The sequence below is a fragment of the Phalangium opilio genome, unplaced genomic scaffold (assembly GCF_054372755.1).
Source record: "Phalangium opilio isolate 3A_F unplaced genomic scaffold, DU_Popi_V2 ptg000089l_1, whole genome shotgun sequence".
Classification (NCBI taxonomy): Eukaryota; Metazoa; Arthropoda; class Arachnida; order Opiliones; family Phalangiidae; genus Phalangium; species Phalangium opilio.
Window position 1 is genome coordinate 6,699,584 of NW_028324194.1, and position 19,642 is coordinate 6,719,225.

General features: G+C 37.4%; 1 protein-coding gene and 1 long non-coding RNA gene across 2 annotated transcripts; one reads left to right on the forward strand and one right to left on the reverse strand.

The window, feature by feature from the left end:
* Positions 1-5,414: 5,414 nt before the first annotated feature.
* On the reverse strand, positions 5,415-11,287 carry LOC149647253 (uncharacterized). Its single transcript, XM_089849613.1, has 5 exons — positions 11,231-11,287; positions 9,872-10,063; positions 8,616-9,015; positions 7,821-8,083; positions 5,415-6,430 (listed from the first exon to the last, which is right to left on the reverse strand). Exons 1-5 carry the CDS (start codon positions 11,285-11,287, stop codon positions 5,516-5,518), a joined length of 1,827 nt encoding a protein of 608 aa, XP_089705739.1. The 3' UTR covers positions 5,415-5,515.
* Positions 11,288-17,188: 5,901 nt separating this feature from the next.
* Positions 17,189-17,728, forward strand: LOC149647254 (uncharacterized). The gene is made up of 3 exons (XR_016371804.1): positions 17,189-17,320; positions 17,393-17,510; positions 17,580-17,728. It is a non-coding gene; the product is annotated as an uncharacterized LOC149647254 (long non-coding RNA).
* The last annotated feature ends 1,914 nt before the right edge of the window (positions 17,729-19,642 follow it).

Sequence of the window (19,642 nt, forward strand, 5' to 3'; positions counted from 1 at the left end):
AGATGGACCACAAAATTAACCGAGTGTTCGTTATCGTTCTCGAACTAGCTCGAACTGTAAGTCTCTAGCATTACTAACTATAGGTAGTGTCATACTTATGGAACATATCTTGTAAACTTATGCTAGAATCTATAAATTTCTAGTTTAGCCTGTAACAAGAGTAACTTACGTACACCTAGCAATGTTGTACGTATTGAACTTGGAACCACTATTTATTCCTTTCTAGATCTAAAACAAAGTTACGTGTGTCTAAAAATCTATTTCATCCTTACAACACGTCTATGGAGTAAAGCTTTTCTTTTTTCGTGATGCTTTTTAATAAATTTTGAAACCTTAAACCTCGAGGGAAAGAAACGTTGCGGACCTGGTTATTTTAACGCCTTTTTCCTTTAAAAGCTTTCTTTTGTAAAATAATGGTCAACTACCTACGTGTAGCGAATACTTCGTAAGACATTTTGGAAATAAACCGAAAGCGAAATAAGCCGGCCTCTTATTGGGTCATATATTTTTGGGTAAAATTTAAAGAACGTTTCCGGAATACCAAAATCAAGGGTGAAACTAAAACTCATAGAGCTATAACAATGGAGATGTCTTCTTAGTGTGGCGTTATAATTTTCCCATTCTACTTGATGAATAACATTAAACCCCAGTTAATTTTCTTGGTTAAAGGTGTATTGTAGCGATTTTTACCTCTCCAAGTGACGATGACGTCACGGAGAGGTATTACACTGGACGTGTCTGTGTGTCTGTCACCGCTTTCGCAGTTGACAAATTGGAGCAAACGTATACGCAATTAGCAAATTGGAGTTAAAGTATTCGCAATACCCGAATCGCGTTCGAAGTTCACAGATGGCAACTTTGGCTTCTACTCCATTATCATCGTTAGGGTTAAGATGTACGCGGCGATCGGCTTGGGTTACGAGAAACGCTTAGCCTCCCAATGGCATGGTTTCCACCAAAGGGTCACGCAATTGCGGCTTTTCTTATCAATCATTGCAAATCAATCGCCTTATATCCCCTAATTTTCCAAAAAATGTTAAAGAGGCATACGCTAGAATTCAAACGTCAAAAATAGCTATGTTTAAAATTAGTTTAGGAATAACGTTTCCTAAATCGACTTAACTAGAATTAAGGTAGATTACTGACGATTAAAATAATTAATACCAATTATATTTATTTAATTATTGAAGAAAAACCTTTTAATTGGCGAGATAACCCTGGTCTCGACTCGGAGAGGTTCATTTTGGTTTCCCAACTTGTTTCTCACAAAAGTCCTACCACACTTCTCTGGCCAACCCCTGGTAGATGGAAACCATGGAAAAAATTCGCAATACATCGCCCTTATCATTGCTCTATTGCAAAAACGTGGGGTCGCCTTTTGTTAGGCTGTTCGAACCGGGACTTGAATCGAAAACGGTTATAATACGTGTATTGCTTGGAGAAAAGCTGCCATTCTTTCCAAGGAAAGAATGGGAGTGATTGCTTTATTCCATTTTCAATCGAATTCGAAAATAGCTACTTTTTTTATTACTTCTAAAAGTATGGGGTTTAAGAGACTTATTATATTTCTCTATTATATGTTAAGCTCCTGCAAGATTGTTTCTAACCGACTGCTAGGCCAGGAATTAAATTTTCCTCAAAGCACAACTAGACTTCAAGGATTTCTCTAAATGGATCAAACTATTTTCGACAGAATATAGGTGAAGATCAGTGTATTATAGGCACAAATATATTTTTGAAAAACTGGTGTTCATATTTTGCCATATTGATAAAAATTTCTCCTATTATAATGATTTGTAAAGTAGTTCAATAGACATACTCTGCTGCCACCTATTTGCAAGCTATTAAGTAAGATTAATACAAGGATAGACGAAGATAGATAAAAATTGTTCAAGAAATCTATACCTTATAAATGTTTTGACCAAATAGCATCGCATGATCTTCAACTTTGGCAGGAGAGAAAAATCACGGGTGATTTCCATTTTCATTTATAAATTAAGTGTAACCACATATAGGTTCTTGCAGAAGTGAGATGAGACTAGAAGTGAAGGGCTCTAGCATTGATAGTAGATCCTGGCACTAGTGAACAAATTTGAGGATTTTATGCCGCTTCCCACGCGCCTACACTACTGAAAAAAAATTGGTCGAGATCCAAAAACATTTCCTACCCCTTCCCCTCAACCGAAAACGGCGGAACACGGACGCGGGCGCTTGAATCTAGTTCGGCCGTCTACCGCCGCGAGCGTCTCACGTTTTGGAGGGGAAAATCTGAAACCGCTACTAGAAGGCCAACCGTTCTTGTGTTATCAAGAATATTCACTTTCGCCAACGTGAAGAATTTGGCTAGCTCAGTACTTCTGGTCTCATCTCACTTCTGGTTCTTGTGAAATGAAGTGCAAACGTCTGTTATCCATAATCCTACTACAGCTTAGCTATCTCAGGTCTTTTATCGAAAATGAACGGGAAGTTTTGAGCTAGATTGTTTAAGGCTATCACGCTTGTCTCAACAGTCCTATAAGCAATTAATAATAATTGGTTCTTAAGTTCTTTTGGATATTTTATTCCAGTATTGCTGACGTCAATGATGGCACCAGTTAAAGCATCGGTTCTAGCACTTGAAGTTAGTAAATCCCTACGTTGCTATTTCAATTTTTACGTTGGAGGGACTGGTATTAAAAATGATTCAGAAAAACCATAAGTTTATAAGATATGTTCCATAAGTATAACACTACCTATTCTTCATAATGCTAGAGAATAACGACGCGAGAAATGACTAAACTCGGTGGTTAATTTTGTAGGACTCCCATCTTCCTATTTAGTCTGTACAAAGCCTTTGACAGCACCTCACCAGGCGTCGCTTTACCCTGAATCTATAACGTTTCACCTACCTCACTTCGTGACAAGCTTTCAGTAACCATACTTTTCGAACATATCATTTGAAGTTATGGAAAATCAATCGGCTGCGATCCAGGTTGCTTTAGTGCAAGAAGTAGAGGAAATGAATGTTGTACGCAAAATAAAAACGTTTCGGCATAGTAAGTTTAGCTCAACCATAACCAACCAAGATAACGGATACAAACCATAGCAACAAAAGTAAATAGATATCAAAAAGTTAATAGCTTTAAGTCAATCATACCTTCCCGCCTGCATGCTATGTAAAATGAGTATCGAGTATCACGTGGCTTGCTTGTAACCAATAGGATGTTCGCATGACGTCATAGAAGCGACAAGAGATATTGGAAAGCAGTACAAATTACTGAGCATCATGGGAGTAAATTTAGGGCAATATCATTGGTAGCCGTAGTAGTGCGGGTAATTGCTGAATTATGGTAAATTATATTAAAATACTAAAGTCTAAAACTGTAATTAGTTTCATAATGCCGCGTAAAAAACGATTATAGTTTCGCCTTCGGTATCGACCCAGTGCAATTTTTATCTGAAACCTACGATTAATACCATAATACCGCATACTCTTCCATCATGTTGCAAACAAAAGTTTTCAAACGTCCTTGGCTCTCCCAACATTGTAGTATTGTTTTACGTTCATCTTTTTGTTTCACGAATTCGTCATAATCATATTCCTTATCCATTTTTCATATTACTATTTTATCACATTCATAGGCAATCACATGTAGTCTTCACAGATTTTGTACTAGGCCTAGACTATACTGTCACAGAATTACAGCAGACAGCTGATTGAAATTACCTTTAGAACGCATGCGCGTCGATTAAACCTTCAACAACCCGCACTACTTTGTCTGAGCGGCGCGACACTAGATACGTTAGGTACATGTCAAGTGGTTCGCTAGGTGCTACGCCATTTGTGCGCTGCCGCGGAATAGGAGCGGGAATCTCAACTTTCATAACGCGCCCATGCCGGGGAGATATTAACTTCTTGTTTATAATCTATTTACTTCTGATAGCAGTAGCTCTCTCTCAAACAAATAAGGCTGGGAGTGCGCAATCACTATGCGCAGTGTAAAACTCAAGCTGGAACTGATATCTTGCTGTGAATTTTATTAAGAATTTTATTAGTCCGAAGTTTCTGCATGACTGTGGTTTTATGTGTTCAAAAAGCAAACACAGTTGATAGTAATTTTTATTTTAATCTACTATAAAATTAAAATTATTTTATTAAATACATACAGTAGTTAAATTAATTTATTACGTAAAATTAGTCATTTTAAACGTTAATTAAAATTCATCGCTACGATATATTTCTATTCATCTAAATCAATATCGAAACTTTTATATATAAACTTAGCAATGAAAATATAACCATTTATATAAATTATAGCATAAGTTTATAAGACATGTTCCGTAAGTTTGTCACTGGTTACAAACTGGAGCTTGTTATGAAGTAACGTTGGTCATTGATTCTGGGTAAAGCGACGCCTGGTGACTGGGGCGCTGTCAAAGTCTTAGTAGAGACTAAACAGGACGATGGTCTGTAAAACCGAGTGTAGTCGATTCTCGCACATCCTTCTCGAACTGTCTCTTAGTAATTCTCTAGCATTAGCATTACGAAGTATAGGTAGTTTCATACTTATGGAACATACCTTATAAATTTATGGTTATAGTAATAAAAAATACGACTATATCACAGTATATTTTGCATACCAGTATAATTATCATAGAATATCATGATTCATTAGACGTAATTGATTTTAAAGTAATTATTATCACGAGACAAGGCCCATAAATGTTTATTTTTCAACATAATTTTTATTTACTGATTAATGGACCAAATCTTAGTTATCTTTTTACCCAATTTACGAATTTTTTCTTTACATTCGGTTTTCTTTTTTTATTTAAATTCTTAAATTGATTTTTTAAGTGACGTTTACATAGACTCCAATGTTGAAATTTTCATCAAAATTAAGGGTCTTATTTATCTTGTCAACAGAAAAATTCAATGTCTCATGACACATTGTCAAAAATATTTGAACTCACAAAAATTAAAATTCGAATAATTTCTACAAATCGAAGAAAATGAAGACCACTTGGGAAACCAAAATAAACCTCTCCGAGTCGAAACGCATTTAAGAGGGTTTTCTTAACAAATCAAGTAAATATAATTGATATTAATTATTATAATCGTCATTAATTTAGCTTAATTCTAGTTCAATCGTTTTAAGAAACGTTATTCCTAAAATTATTTTAAACATAGCTATTGTTGACGTTTGAATTCAAGAGTATGCCTCTTAAACAATTTTTGGAACTGCGAACACGGTGACAGACACACAGACATGTCCAGTATAATACCTCACCGTGACGTCATCATCACTCGGAAAGGTTAAAAATTGGTCGTAAGGGGTTAAAATTTACTAGCTTTCAACGATGGAGTAGTATTATGTTATTAATTTAACAATTATAACTAGTCTTGTTATAAGCTAGTACTTCGGGTTAGGAATATCAGTATTCTTCATTTTATCAACATCGTGTGATAAACATAAAGGATTGTCAAAGTTATCATGTACCCATAAATAAGGTTAAACCATTGACAATGCCTTATTCATACCATTGTAGCAGTTCTCGTTTTTGATACCCCACTTAACATTAAAGGCATGACGACCTTCTCCTCGGGGTATTCAATACTCATGACGCTTGATTTGATCTTCTCGTCGGCTTGGTACTTTGCTTTGAGACGCGAATTCATATTAGTTCGGTACCATATAACCACCATGACCAAAGACACCATAAAAAATCCTGTCCCAATGGCCGACATTGCCCAAATCTGAATATAATATAGACGGTTACAACCGAGATCGTCCTCGGTTGAATCAACTAAAAATACGCCCCTTAGAAAGGGCGGTTCGTAACACAAAACGTTCGTAAAGTCTGATTCTGATTGTTTATCTTGGAAATAAGTCATATTTAATTTTCTATAATAGTCCCTGAGAAAAAGTAAACTGCAATTGCATTCCAAGGGATTGTCTCTGACGTCGAATGTCTCGAGGCGATTCCATTCGAGCAGCTCTTGGGATATAGTAACCATTTTATTGCCACGAAGGCGAACTTCTTTGAGATTATTTAGACCGTGGAAAACCCCGGAATCCAAATGGGAAAGCACTTTGTTGTAATTAAGGGAGATTCTCTCTAACTGAGAGTTATCAGCGAAAGCCCCTTCATGAACGGAAGACAAGTACGGGGAGCCGTCAACCGATAGACTTCTTAACGAGTACAGTCCCCTGAGCGCCAGGACTTGAATTGCCTGAATCTTGTTTTCCCCAATACGCAAATGTAGCAGGTTCGATAAGGAACCCAACGCAACTGATGGTACTTCATTTAAAAGGTTATTTTGCAAGTGTAAATTTTTGAGCTTAATCATGTTTTTGAAGGATCCCCATCTAATAGTATGGATTTCGCATCCGTCCAGTCGCAATTCCTCCAGTTCAGTCAAGTGAAGAAAGGAGTGAGCCGATATAACCTTTTAGGGAGAGAGAGAAAAAGGGAAAAGTAAAGAATGTCTGATGGAATTAAATGGACCGAAAGGGAATCAAGTCTTCCCTTAATGGATATTCTAGAAAACAACATTAACAAATTTCATTAGAGAAACTAATAAAAGAAGTTACTATGCAAAGAGTTAAACCTAGGAAATATCAAGGAGGATGTATAAGAATGGAGACTCTTTCTGGAATGGAGGAGGTTAAAAAAAACGAGGCCGATACCGCATGCAGTGGTTGGTATAGGCGCGCGTCACGTGATCGTTGTTGTAAACAAGCTCGTGAGACTAGAGCAAAGAGGGTATGAAGAAGGGGAGTTGAAGCGTTCTGGAAAGGGGGAGGTTAAAAAAACGAGACAGATACCGCATGCAGTGGTGCGCAGCTTCGACGTGCAAGCCGTTGGGAAAGGCGCGCGTCACGTGATCGTGGTTGTAAACAAGCTCGTGAGGCTAGAGCACAGAGGGTATAAAGAAGGGGAGTTGAAGCGTTCTGGAAAGGGGGAGGTTAAAAAAACGAGACAGATACCGCATGAAGTGGTGCGCAGCTTCGACACGCAAGCCGTTGGGAAAGGCGCGCATCACGTGATCGTTGATGGAAACAAGCTAGCTCATAAGGCTAGAGCGAAGAGGGTTTAAAGAGGTGGAGTTGAAGCTAGCAGCTTTGGCAAGGCATTAAAGGGGTCCTTGCTTTTCTTTTTACTTATTTTCTTGTTATATTTTCTATCTAACATCCGGTTTACCGTATTGCTACAAATAAGAGGTCAGAGAAAGATGCGCGCGCACACCGGAAGCTTAAAGGAAAACTTTCAAAGCGAGAACACTTCAAACCAGTCTTCAAACCCCCCCCCTCTTTTTACCCTTGTTGGCTAGAGCAGGGAGGCTTGAACGCATGCGCAAGAACGTACGCTCTCTTGCCATGAGGGGCTAGCGGTAACCATTTCAACCGGGGAATGGCACAGTACCGTTTTAGGAACGGTGAACTACATGCAGTTTGTCTGAATCCGAGTCTCCCCTCTTATGCATTCTCCTTGGAAATATTGAAGTCAGTTGTTCATTCGACTAATTCACTTTTAATGGAGAATAACAACGCTTTTCAATAGCTTTAGATTGACTTGCCAGAAATTTTCCATTAATTTTAGGTATTTTCCATTATCGGATAGTTTTAGTAATCCTGAAAATTTTCGCTATTTGAATATTATCCGATATTACGATACTGATTTCGAGCCTTAGTAAAAAATCAATATTTGCACACCCCTTTGCTTAAAGTATGTTCACTGCTCTCTTCAATAAGTGTTAAAACTGCAACAGTAAAGCATATCTCCCCTCTTTTACATCCAACAATAAGCATTAAGAAACCCTTCCACGGTTACCGTACCTTTAGAGAATTGAATCCCAAATCTAGTAGTTTTAGCTTGGGAATGTCCTGGAATGACTTGGCCGGAATATGAGTTAACAGATTGTCTCGCAAAGTCAGGCTTTTTAAATTATCCAAGCCGAGAAAGGCATGATCTTCAACTCTTTGTAAACGGTTCTTTGATATGTCGAGATCTTCCAAGTTTTCTAAACTTCTTAGGGCACCGTTGTTAATCTCTTTTAGCAGGTTTTCCCGCAGATTTAGAATTCGAGCCTTATTTAAACCTAAAACAGAAACAGGACTGTTAACCTAAAACAATAAACTAAGGCGTTGTTAAACACTTAATCATAAAATAACACCTTTGATCTTTACTTTCAATTGATCAAGAGACGTTCAATATGAATCAAAGGTTTAATACAATTGAATTAACAGTTCTGTCATACGTTTATAAGATATGTTTAATATTATAAGTATGACACTGTCTATACTTCGTAATGCTAGAGATTTACTGAGAGCTAGATCGAGAACGACAAGCGAGAATTGAAGTCCTACACTCGGTGGTTAATTTTGCAGGACTTCCATTTTCCTATTTAGTCTGCATTACTAGCCTTTGACAGCGCCTCATGGGCGTCGCTTTACCCAGAATCTATGACCTACGTCACTTCATGTCAAGGCCTCAGTAACCAGTATCAAACTTATGAAACATATCTTATGAACTTATGATGTGATTTAATAAATATAATCCCACTTTTGAACATAATCAAAATGTAAACAAAAACGCAGGATCTTTTAAAAATTAGAGGATAAAATATTTACCAGCAAAAGAACCATTTTGAATTGAATCTATCATATTATGACTAATATGGAAAACTTCCATATTCTTTTGCATGATAAAGCTGTTAGCACCCAATGAAGATACTCGATTGTTCGACATGTCGAGGTATTTCAACTTTCTGTAGACGTTAAACGCTCCGAGAATATTCTTGATGTGGTTGTTCGTCAAAAAGAGTTTTTCGAGTTGAGGATTGAGCGTTATCGGAACGATGTCAATTCCAGCCCCATTGCACCAAACTGCAAGTTTCTTTTCGTTGCAAATGCACTTTAAGGGACATAGCGCGTTGCAAACTGACGAAAAGCAGAGCAGAATTAACACTAATAGGTCCACTAGGAGAAACGTAAAGGATGCAGCTTCCTTCGTCAGAAAAAGCAACATTCTCTAATTCGTAAAAAGAAACATTTCAAAGAAATTAGCAAATTATATCACAAGTTTATAAAAATATGTTCCATAAGTATGACTCTACCTATACTTCGTAATGCTAGAGACTTACAGCTCGAGCTAGTTCGAGAACAAGCGAGAATTGACTACACTCGGTTTGGCAGGACTTCCATCTTCCTATTTAGTCTGCACCAAGGCTTTGACAGCACCTCACCAGGCGTTGTTTTACTAGGATCTATGACCTACCTTATATTAAGTTCTCAGTAACCAGTGACAAACTTATGGAACATATCATATGAACTTATGATTATAGTTAAGTTTTTGTTCGGTAGTTTATGTTAATTTAGAGTTTTATGTAGTTCTTTGAATGTTAAAGAGTCTAATATAATTGATGGATAACTGGTAATACTTTCATAAGTTCATAACATAGTTCCAAAGGTTTTGCACTGGTTAAGGCCCGTTTTCAATCAAGATTTTCTAGTTGCTTTTTTTAGGAGCTTCGCTTCAACAGTAAATCGCGATTTGCCTGACAAAAACGCGATTCAAATGGTGAAGCAAAAGCGAAACTCTTCACCCGTTTTCAAATTCACTTCTCTCGCCTCTCCACGCTCGTCAGGACCCGTGTTTATATCAGTTGTCTTTTGTTCAATATTTAGGCTAGTTAAAAAATGCTCTTAAATATCCTTAAAATAGTTAAAAACACCATTAAAATGCTTCTAAATATCCTTAAAATAGTTAAAAACACCATTAATATGCTTCTAAATATCCTTAACACTCGATATTGTTTTTGAAAATTAGGCCTATTCTCACTTTAAAACACGCGGCGCAAAAAAATTGCTCGAGAGAAATAACATACCCACGTGACTACTAGGCCAAGCGCTTTTTCGGATAAAAGCGAAAGCAAATATCTACCCGAGGTAGATACCAGCTTTTCGATTATTTCACGCGAATCTGATTCAGAAGCGCCCAAAAAAGCGCGTTTGAAAACGGGTTCCGATTTCGCTTTAGCGTTTTGCTTCAGTTTTTGAAGCAAAAGCTTCATGAAAAGCTTGATTGAAAACGGGCCTTTACTGAGAGCTTGTTATAAAGTGATGTAAGTGAAACGTCATAGATTCTCGTAAAGCGACGCCTGGTGAGGCGCTGTCAAAAACTTAGCACAGATCAAATAGGAAGATGGTTTTCAAAACCGAGTGTAGGTCTTCAATTCTAGCCTGTCGTTCTCGAACTAGCTCGAGCTGTAAGTCTCTAGCATTACGAAGTATAGCAAGTGTCAGACTTATGGAACATAACTTATAAACTTATGTTATATTATAAAATTATTATAAAACAAATCTGAACGAAAATTCCAATCTCAGTTCATCCAACTTACAAATACATTAAGTATAATTAAACTAGATGATGTTTGGCGACATTTGCTTTCGCGAGTACTTTGTTTTGCTACGTGAGACCAGCGCGACAATATGGATTACTGTTATCTAATTCGGTATGCCTCTCTTGTGTATTGATTTCATTCTAATTAGGTCGTTGGCAAATTTAGATACGAGGAAAGCAAAATCCGATGAATTACAAATGAAAGAGATAGTAAATTCCCATACGAAGGGGGAGTGTATTGCATTGTCAAGAATCATGTTTCAATTTATTATACCGAGCGGTGAAACAGAGTTCGTTTCATCAAGGAGGATGTATAAGAAGGGAGACTCGATCTGGAAAGGGGAGAGGTTAAAAACTGAGGCAGATACCACGTTCAGTGGCGCGCAACGTCGATGCGCATGCGTGCTGTTGGAAACGAGGGATATTCAAAATTATAAACAAGCTCATGAGGATAGAGCAAGGAGGCTCGAACGCATGCGAGAGAAGGTACTTTCTCTTGCCGTGAGTAGGTAGCGGTAACCATGGTAACCGGGAACGGCACAGTACCGTTCTAGGAACGGGGGACAACTTTGTTCATTTTGTCTGACTCCGAGTCTCCCCTCTTGTACATTCTCCTTGGTTCTTTTTATGTTCAAAATGGAAATGAGACCGCTAATTTGCAATATTTACCGGCTTTTCTAATTCGTCTCCCTAATTGATGGGCGTTACGAGGAACAAGCAAAGTTAGAAATAACAAGACGGTCGATGAACTTCACTATAAAGTCACATCGATCCTACCATAAGTTTATAAGATATGTTGTCATAAGTATGACACTACATATACTTTGTCATGCTAGGGACTTACAGCTCGAGCTAATTCGAGAACGACGGAAGCGAGAATACACGTGGTTTTACTGTCCATCTTCCTATTTAGTCTGTATTAAGCCTTTGACAGCGTCTCACCAGGTGTCGCTTTACGAGAATCTATGACGTTTCACCTACATCGAGTCATTGTGACAAACTTATGGAACATATCTTATGATACATATATCCAAAATTTCATCCAAAATTCAATACACTATTCATATTCTACTATAGCTTCAAATATATTCGTGATGAACGATAATTTTGAATTTACTTTTTGGCACTTTTCATCACAAAAAAAGAAGGAATTTATGAACAAACACAAATTAGCTTTCCAACTTTAACCCAAGCCGTCAAGTCCCGAATAATAATGTATCAACTCGAACCATAAAAATATCCGAAGTTGATAAAAATGAACACAATTTGAATTCTTGCACCTTTTTTACATAAAAGCATAATGTAATTTCATTTGTCAAGGTTTATAAGATATGTTCCGTAAGTATGACACAAACTATACTTCGTAATGGCAGAGACAGCTCGAGCTAGTTCGAGAACGACAAGCGAGAATTGCAGACTACACTCCGTTAATTTTGCAGTCCATCTTCTCCTATTTAGCGCCTCACCAGAGAGTCTATGACGTTTCATCTACGTCTCTTCATGACAAGCTCTCAGTACCCAGCTACAAACTTATGGAACATATCTTATGAACTTGTGATAAATGAAATTACATTATGCCCCTAGAGAGATATGAAAGGCGGCAAGCAAAATCTTTCTATTCGGGAATATAAACTCACCAATATAGTAATTTTAGCACCCGTCTTTGCACGTGGATGCTTGTAATACTAAAAGTCTTTTGAAGATTTTTAAACTATTATTCCAAATAAGAAAATGAGCACCGTAGAGTACAACTCTCCAAGTGTTTTTAACAACGTGCGCGTAATATCGTGGAACATTCTGAAGAGAATGAAGAGATAACTTTGAGCTCTTAGAGAGGGAGAGCAGTTATAGAACTGTTTCGCCGGCTGGTCCAACTGCTACTGAAGCAAACTCCCACTATTCTCCCTTAACAACGGTGTTCTGTTCTGAGAAGTGAAATATTTGTAGTAGCGTCCGTTCCCAGTCTCTCTCTAGTTCTCTCTTTCTTTCGTGATCTGACCATCAGTCTGATCCATTTAGGAAATTTGGGGAGGGTTCCTTCGAAGTGCAATAATTCAACATTAATACCACCATTTTTGTTATTCTTTTAGTTCACACTATTGGGACTCCCTTCGAAAGAACATGAAACATTTTACTTGTCTCCATCTGTTTTTTTCTTCAAAATTTTACTGTTTGAAAATTTTTTATATATTGCTACAGAATTTTAGGTTGCTAACAGAAAATTTTTGGTAAGGTTTACGGATTATTTTGGGATGGGGAGGGGGCTAAGTTTGGAATTTGGGGAGGCTATAGCCCCCCCCCCAATAAAAGGCCTAGCGACGCCACTGAGGAAAATTCAAAGGTACATTGTAGTCTCCAATACAAAATCTTTATGAGTCTACTAGGCTTACACTACTGCATAATTCTTAATAAATGAAAAATTGCATTGTTTCAAAAGTCGCAATTATAATCGTAGTGAGACCAGGTTTTCACCGTTGACTATGTATGAGCTTGTCATGAAGTGACTTAGGTGGAACGTCATAGATACTCGTAATGCGATGGCAAAGGCTTAGTAATGCAGACTAAATAGGAAGATGGAAGTCCTGCAAAATTAACCACCGAGTCTAGGACTTCAATTCTCGAACTAGCTCGAGCTGTAAGTCTCTAGCATTACGAAATTTTGGAAGTGTCATATTTATTGAGCATATCTTATAAACTTATGGTTCTTGTAAACTATACACTAACACTTTCTTTATTTCCAAATCCTCTTATTCTTGAAAATCTCTAAATATTACAACACTGTCTGTGAAGTATTTCCTATATGTATTATGCTCGGTGAAAGATTAGACATATTGTTACAAAATAGTGGGCTGTCCTTCGCCCTCTTGACTAAATGAATATAAATTGTAAATCTATTTTTAGAGGACGATGAATCAATATTCTATTAAAAGGGCAAAAATGGTGAAACAATATTATATGCTTGATACTTCGAATATACGATTATAGGTAATTTTAATCGTAATGGTATACTCCCATAAAATTTCTATTTTTTTACAAGTTCGAATGTTTATAATCAATCAATTCAAACAAAAATATAACTCAACCAGAATTATTACTGATCATAGAAAATTTGAGTAAGTTTTAAGTACTAAAGCTATTTCAATATTCACTCAAAAATAGCAAAAGTTTATAAGGTATGTTCCGTAAGTATGACACTTCCTATACTTCGTAATGCTAGAGACATACTGGGAGCTATAGTTCGAGAACGACGGAAGCGAGAATTGAAGTCCCACACTCGCTTTTGCAGGCCATCTTCCAATTTAGTCTGTATACTAAGCCTTTGATAGCGCCTCATCAGGTGTCGCTTTACCCTGAATCTGTGACCTACCTCCCTCACTTCATGACAAGCTCCAGTTTCTAAGTTACCAGCGACAAACTTATGGAACATATCTTATGAACTCGCGATAATAGCTAGTCATCACATTATTGACTGGTATAAAAATTGTCATGCGGATGAGCCAGGCATCGGCATGCGTTAACACTCCCAATCCTCTTTTTCCAACAGAGGGAGAAGAATAAGAGAGTTTATCAATCCGGTCCTGGTTGGTCCCACCTAGGGCGGGCGACGTCCTGGGAGGAGATTACTTCCTGGCTTCATTTATTGTCAAAACAATGACAGATAGGCAGCTCCATTATCTACGGCACTCGACGCCCCCACAGTACTTTTTTTAAAGACCCCTCCTGAATCTTGTTCGCGAAAATTATCTGTCTCGACTTTTCCTTCACAAGCTATCGTTCAATAATTGCGGGGAAGTCTAGCGAAGCTTCCCTTTCATTTCTGACTTTGCTCAAACGCGGTTTTGTTCAAAAATTATTCTATAGACTCATTCAAGTTAAATCTCGACCATTATTAAGCTCCCCCTACACGCTCAATAATTCGGGCAAAAAACGTGGGGTCCGTTGTTTTAGTTACAAGTCCCTTATTCCCTCAAACTTTGTCGCCCAGAAACTTGGCTTGCAGGAGTGCGCCACACTCCCAACTAGTGGGAAATGGTTTTAGCTTCAGAGCTTGGAGCACTTCAACTGCGACTGAAAAATTTGAAACATTACGTTTGAATTCTAAGCTCAACCTGCACGCTCAATAATATGCTCAAAAAACGTGGGGCCCGTTGTTTTAGTTACAAAGTATAAAAAGACGTTATCCGGACTAACATTTGTGCAAAGTTCAAAAACAATGCCACAGTATTTTTTAGAGAATGGAACATTATTTTCGGTTAATTTTGGACAATATTTGCGTAAAAACTGAACATATATATTGAGTGAGATTTTATTGCTCAAATTGTTATTCAAATAATTGAACAATATTTCTTATTCGAATAACATTTTAGTCTGTGTTTTTGACGCATATTACACGTAATGTTTGAACAAAAAAATTGTTCGCGGTCTATACGCCGCCATTGATTTAGTGGCGTCTGCTAAATCAATCAATGGCGGCAGATTAGCCCTTGTTTTTAAGACTAATTAAACGCTAATTATTTTGTAATAAGAGATCATTTATTTTTTTTTTAATATTTTTCCTTTTATATTTAGAAAAAGGCCGTTCTTTTTAAGCTATAATGTTATGTTATCTGACCCTTTCCTTCAAGTAACTGTTGGTTTTATCTGGAAAGCAGACGACAGATAACCACGCTTGCGAGATTACTAAACTCGCCCCACGTGGCCATAAAAGCCTTGGCTAATACTAAGAGTAACTACACTGTTCCTTAGATTCAATCATACTTTATTAAACTAACTAATTAAATAATAATTAAATGCCACTTGCATTATATAATTAAAGAACTTAACATAATTACTATTAATGGATGATGAAGTCCAATCCTAGGGCAAAACCCTTCACTCGAGCGACTACTACATCTTAGTAGTAAAGGAGAACTGACTTAATGTCATAAGCAGACGATGCTTATATAGTACGGGGAAAGGTCAGAGGTAACTCGGCGTGTTAATCCTCTATGTAACCGTACACCCCTGGAGTGGAAACCCAGGAGGTCCCTTGATTATTACGGGAGGTTACATCCCCCCCAGACGACAAAGATTGGACTTCATCGGCAGAAAACTTAATTACATAAATTTTCCAATTTTAACAAAACAAAATAATAAGTAACTTTAAATAATGTAACAGATAGTTAAAAGATTCCAGTTAACTAGCATACTAGGTTAATCATTTAAAGTTATAAGGAAATTTGATGAAAGCAGGAACTGTAGCATCGGTTGGCTCGTCCTGTCTTTCTTCCTCCCATTTAGTCAGATCTGGAGCTGCCGCATCAGACGATGTAGTTGAGGAAGTCTCCGCAGGGGGTGGTCTGCAGTCCCACCGTCCGTTGAAGAACTTGACTCATGATCGTCCTCTGTAGGCGTAGATTGCTGACTGTAATTTCTTCTCGTTAGGGAATGTCCCGTTGAGATAAGCCAAGTAATTAAACTTGCTTCTGAAGAAGTTCAGTATGAGTTGAACATTGTGATCGTAGTGAATTGTTGTAAAGGAAGGTTTTGAGCTCTCCCCAGACTCAATAGTGCTTGTTACGGCTAGTCCAATCCGCAGTGCGGAACCGCAACGTTACTACCCTAACTTTACTCTAACAATTAATTACTACAAACTACGATTACACTAAGGCTTAGCATAGCCAAAGCAAAATCTAAATGGACCAGGATTCTTCGTGTCCTGGCGAGCTCGCCATTTATGTAACCACGCTTGCGAGATTACTAAACTCGCCCCACGTGGCCATAAAAGCCTTGGCTAATACTAAGAGTAACTACACTGTTCCTTAGATTCAATCATACTTTATTAAACTAACTAATTAAATAATAATTAAATGCCACTTGCATTATATAATTAAAGAACTTAACATAATTACTATTAATGGATGATGAAGTCCAATCCTAGGGCAAAACCCTTCACTCGAGCGACTACTACATCTTAGTAGTAAAGGAGAACTGACTTAATGTCATAAGCAGACGATGCTTATATAGTACGGGGAAAGGTCAGAGGTAACTCGGCGTGTTAATCCTCTATGTAACCGTACACCCCTGGAGTGGAAACCCAGGAGGTCCCTTGATTATTACGGGAGGTTACGAAAATTGGAACAGAATCTCATGCAGCACCGATGAAGAACAGATCAATATTTTGTGAAAAACATTTGTAAACGAACTTAAGGATACCTATACCCCTGCTAATGCTTTTAAGGGTTCCTCGGGGTAACCCTAAACTGAATTTTTCTATTCTATATTTTTTATTATAAACCAGTTCCTAAAGAGGGGGGGGGGATGTAACATGGCTGCCAGAATCTTTGGAGCTTCCACTCCTTGGTTCTGGCAGGGCATATCTAGCCTCCATGTTACAAGCCACTCCCCCTTCCACAGTTGTAATCTAGATTAAATTAGAATGCTGTTATCAGTTATCTGTTAATGGTTGAAGAGACCAGTTCTCTCCTTTGTTGAACTAAAGTAGTTTAAACGGAGTTTTTCTGTATTAACCAAGTTGGGTTACGGGATCGTTATCCCTTTGTTATTTCATTAATAAACTAAAGAAGAATTGTCTTCTTAAATTGGATAATTAAAGTAAGTTGTCTTGATTCTTTTTTATGGCCCTCGGGAGATACTCCCTTAGTTAAATTATTCTACGGAGGGTTACAGTTATGTTATCTGACCCTTTCCTTCAAGTAACTGTTGGTTTTATCTGGAAAGCAGACGACAGATAATTCTTTCCTGGAAAAAAATGAAATGACTTTCTTGTTGTTGCTCGCCTTTAGATAAGAAAGAATCCAACCGATGCTATTTTAAGAGAAATAAATGGAAGAGAAAAGAAATACAGTTAAGTAGTGGTCTTTGCCGCTACAGATAGAACAAGACAAAATCGTTAAATTGAGTAATATTACGAACTACGTGTTTCAGCATAGAAGTAAGAACAAATACAAATTCATAATGATAAACCTCAAAGAGATTTTGATATTAGGTAGTATTATTTTGATAGAAAATGATAACCATTAATAAAAGAAGGTATTTCAAATTTATGTCTGTGAGCATGCATCGTTCATATCGGCACAGGTTGTTCTTCAAATCAAGGGCTAACAATAGCTCTTAATCATTAAGTTAGTTTTATCATAAGTATATAAGATATGTGCCATTAGTATGACAATGCTTATACTTCGTAATTCTAGAGACTTACAGTTCGAGCCAGTTCGAGAATGACAAGCGAGAATCGACTACACTCGGTTTTGTGGTCCATCTTCCTATTTAGTCTGTACTAAGACTTTGACAGTGCCTCACCAGGCGTTGCTTTACGAGAATCTATGACAATTCAACTACGTCACTTCATGACAAGCTCCAGTTTGTAACCAGTGATAAACTTATGGAACATATCTTATAAACTTATGGATGTTCATGTTAGTGAATCAATTCATGATTCACGGCATGTCCATTACGAGCTTCAGACAAAAACGAATCATTAACCGCACATTCTAAGGGCCAAGCAAAACTCCGATCTTATAAGCGTCGTGTTACATAATAACATAGAGCTTAAAATAGGAGAGTTGAAACCACGTACATATACACGTACTTGCTGTACGGGGATGTCTGATAGCCGACAGTTTCTAATCCCAGAAAAGAGATATTAGCGCTAATGATCGTCGCTCTCTCTCTCTCTCTCTCTTAACGGCAAAATGTTTCCCAAATCGTTAAACGACAAAGATTCTGAAAGCGGATAAAATAGTTTTCATCTGTTGAAACGCGATCATCAATAAGCCACTACTTCAAGTAAGGCCCAACTTGGAACGCCATTATTTGGTTGTCAAGAGAAAAAAGTATTATGTGGTATCATATGTTCTTAAGACACGTTCTCCACAAGTTTGTCATTGGTTACTGAAAACTTGTCATGAAGTGAGTGAGGTAGGTCATACATAGATTCAGGGTAAAGCGACGCCTGGTCAGGCGCTGTCAAAGGCTTAGTAATGCAGACTAAATAGGACGATGGACTGCAAAACTAACCGAGTGTATTCAATTCTCGCTTCCGTTGTTCTCGACCTAGCTCGAGCTGTAAGTCTCTAGCATTACGAAGAATAGGAAGTGTTCTTCTTATGGAACATATCTCATAAACCTATGGTTGTATAAATGTTGATTTTTTTAGAAAAAACATTCTACTCATGGTGTACAATAAGAGTACGGTTCTTAAAGAGACTCTCTTTTTTGGCAACCCTTCTGCAGCGTATAACAACATCATTAGTTTTGATTTCTCTTAATAGCGGTGATAAAGCTTGACAAAATGTTTTGTCTAATTTCTTTTTCTAACTCTAAACGTTTTGAAAAAGAAGGGCGAAAGGGATAGTCGAGAAGTTTCATTCCACTGTTGAAAGAATTCACAGATTTAAAAGAAATTCAAATCCAGTTAGGTTTTGCTAATGACAGCCCAGATATTTTAAATTAGAACACTTATAACATAAGTTTGTCACTTTGAAATGCTAGAGACAACTCGAGCTAGTTCGAGAACGACGCCTGAATTGACTACACTCGGTTTTGCAGTCCATCTTGTTCCTATTAAGTCTGTACTAAGCCTTTGACAGCGCCTCACCACTGCCACCAGGCGTCGCTTTGCCTCGAATCTATGACCTTACGTCACTTCATGACAAGCTCCAGTTTGTAACCAGTGACAAACTTATGGTGAACATATCTTATGAGTGTGATTTTATTAAGCATTTTTCGAACTTTTATTACATGCGCGGATTTTGTTGAATTGAAAGGGATCTTTTAAGCTACACAACTATTGAAAGCAAAGAATAGAAATACCGAATAACATCAACTTATTTTGACTAGCACTTACGCAATTTAATAGTTTACCGTAACAAGTCTGGTTTCATTATTTAATACTCGTTTTAAATAAAATTTTCTTGTGCACGGAATATTTTCGTTGTTTTATCCTTTAAAAAATTCTTAACAGAAACATATTTTCATTATACCTCACTAGGAGAGGTAAAAACGTATCGCGGCAAAAAGCCTGCGATTTTTATTCATAACTGAATAAGAATGAGTTTTTCCATATGCATCGTGTTTTATCAGAAGCCGATTAGGCTTTACACATGAAGTACGTAACATGCGACTGGGGGAGCTACACGATATTCTCTAAGCTCCTAGGAAAGAACCTCCCCGTACGCGGAGGGAAATAGTTCAGTAACGCGGCTCTTTCGGATCCATCCGATCCTTCCGCCTAAAGAACCGATTTACCACGTAC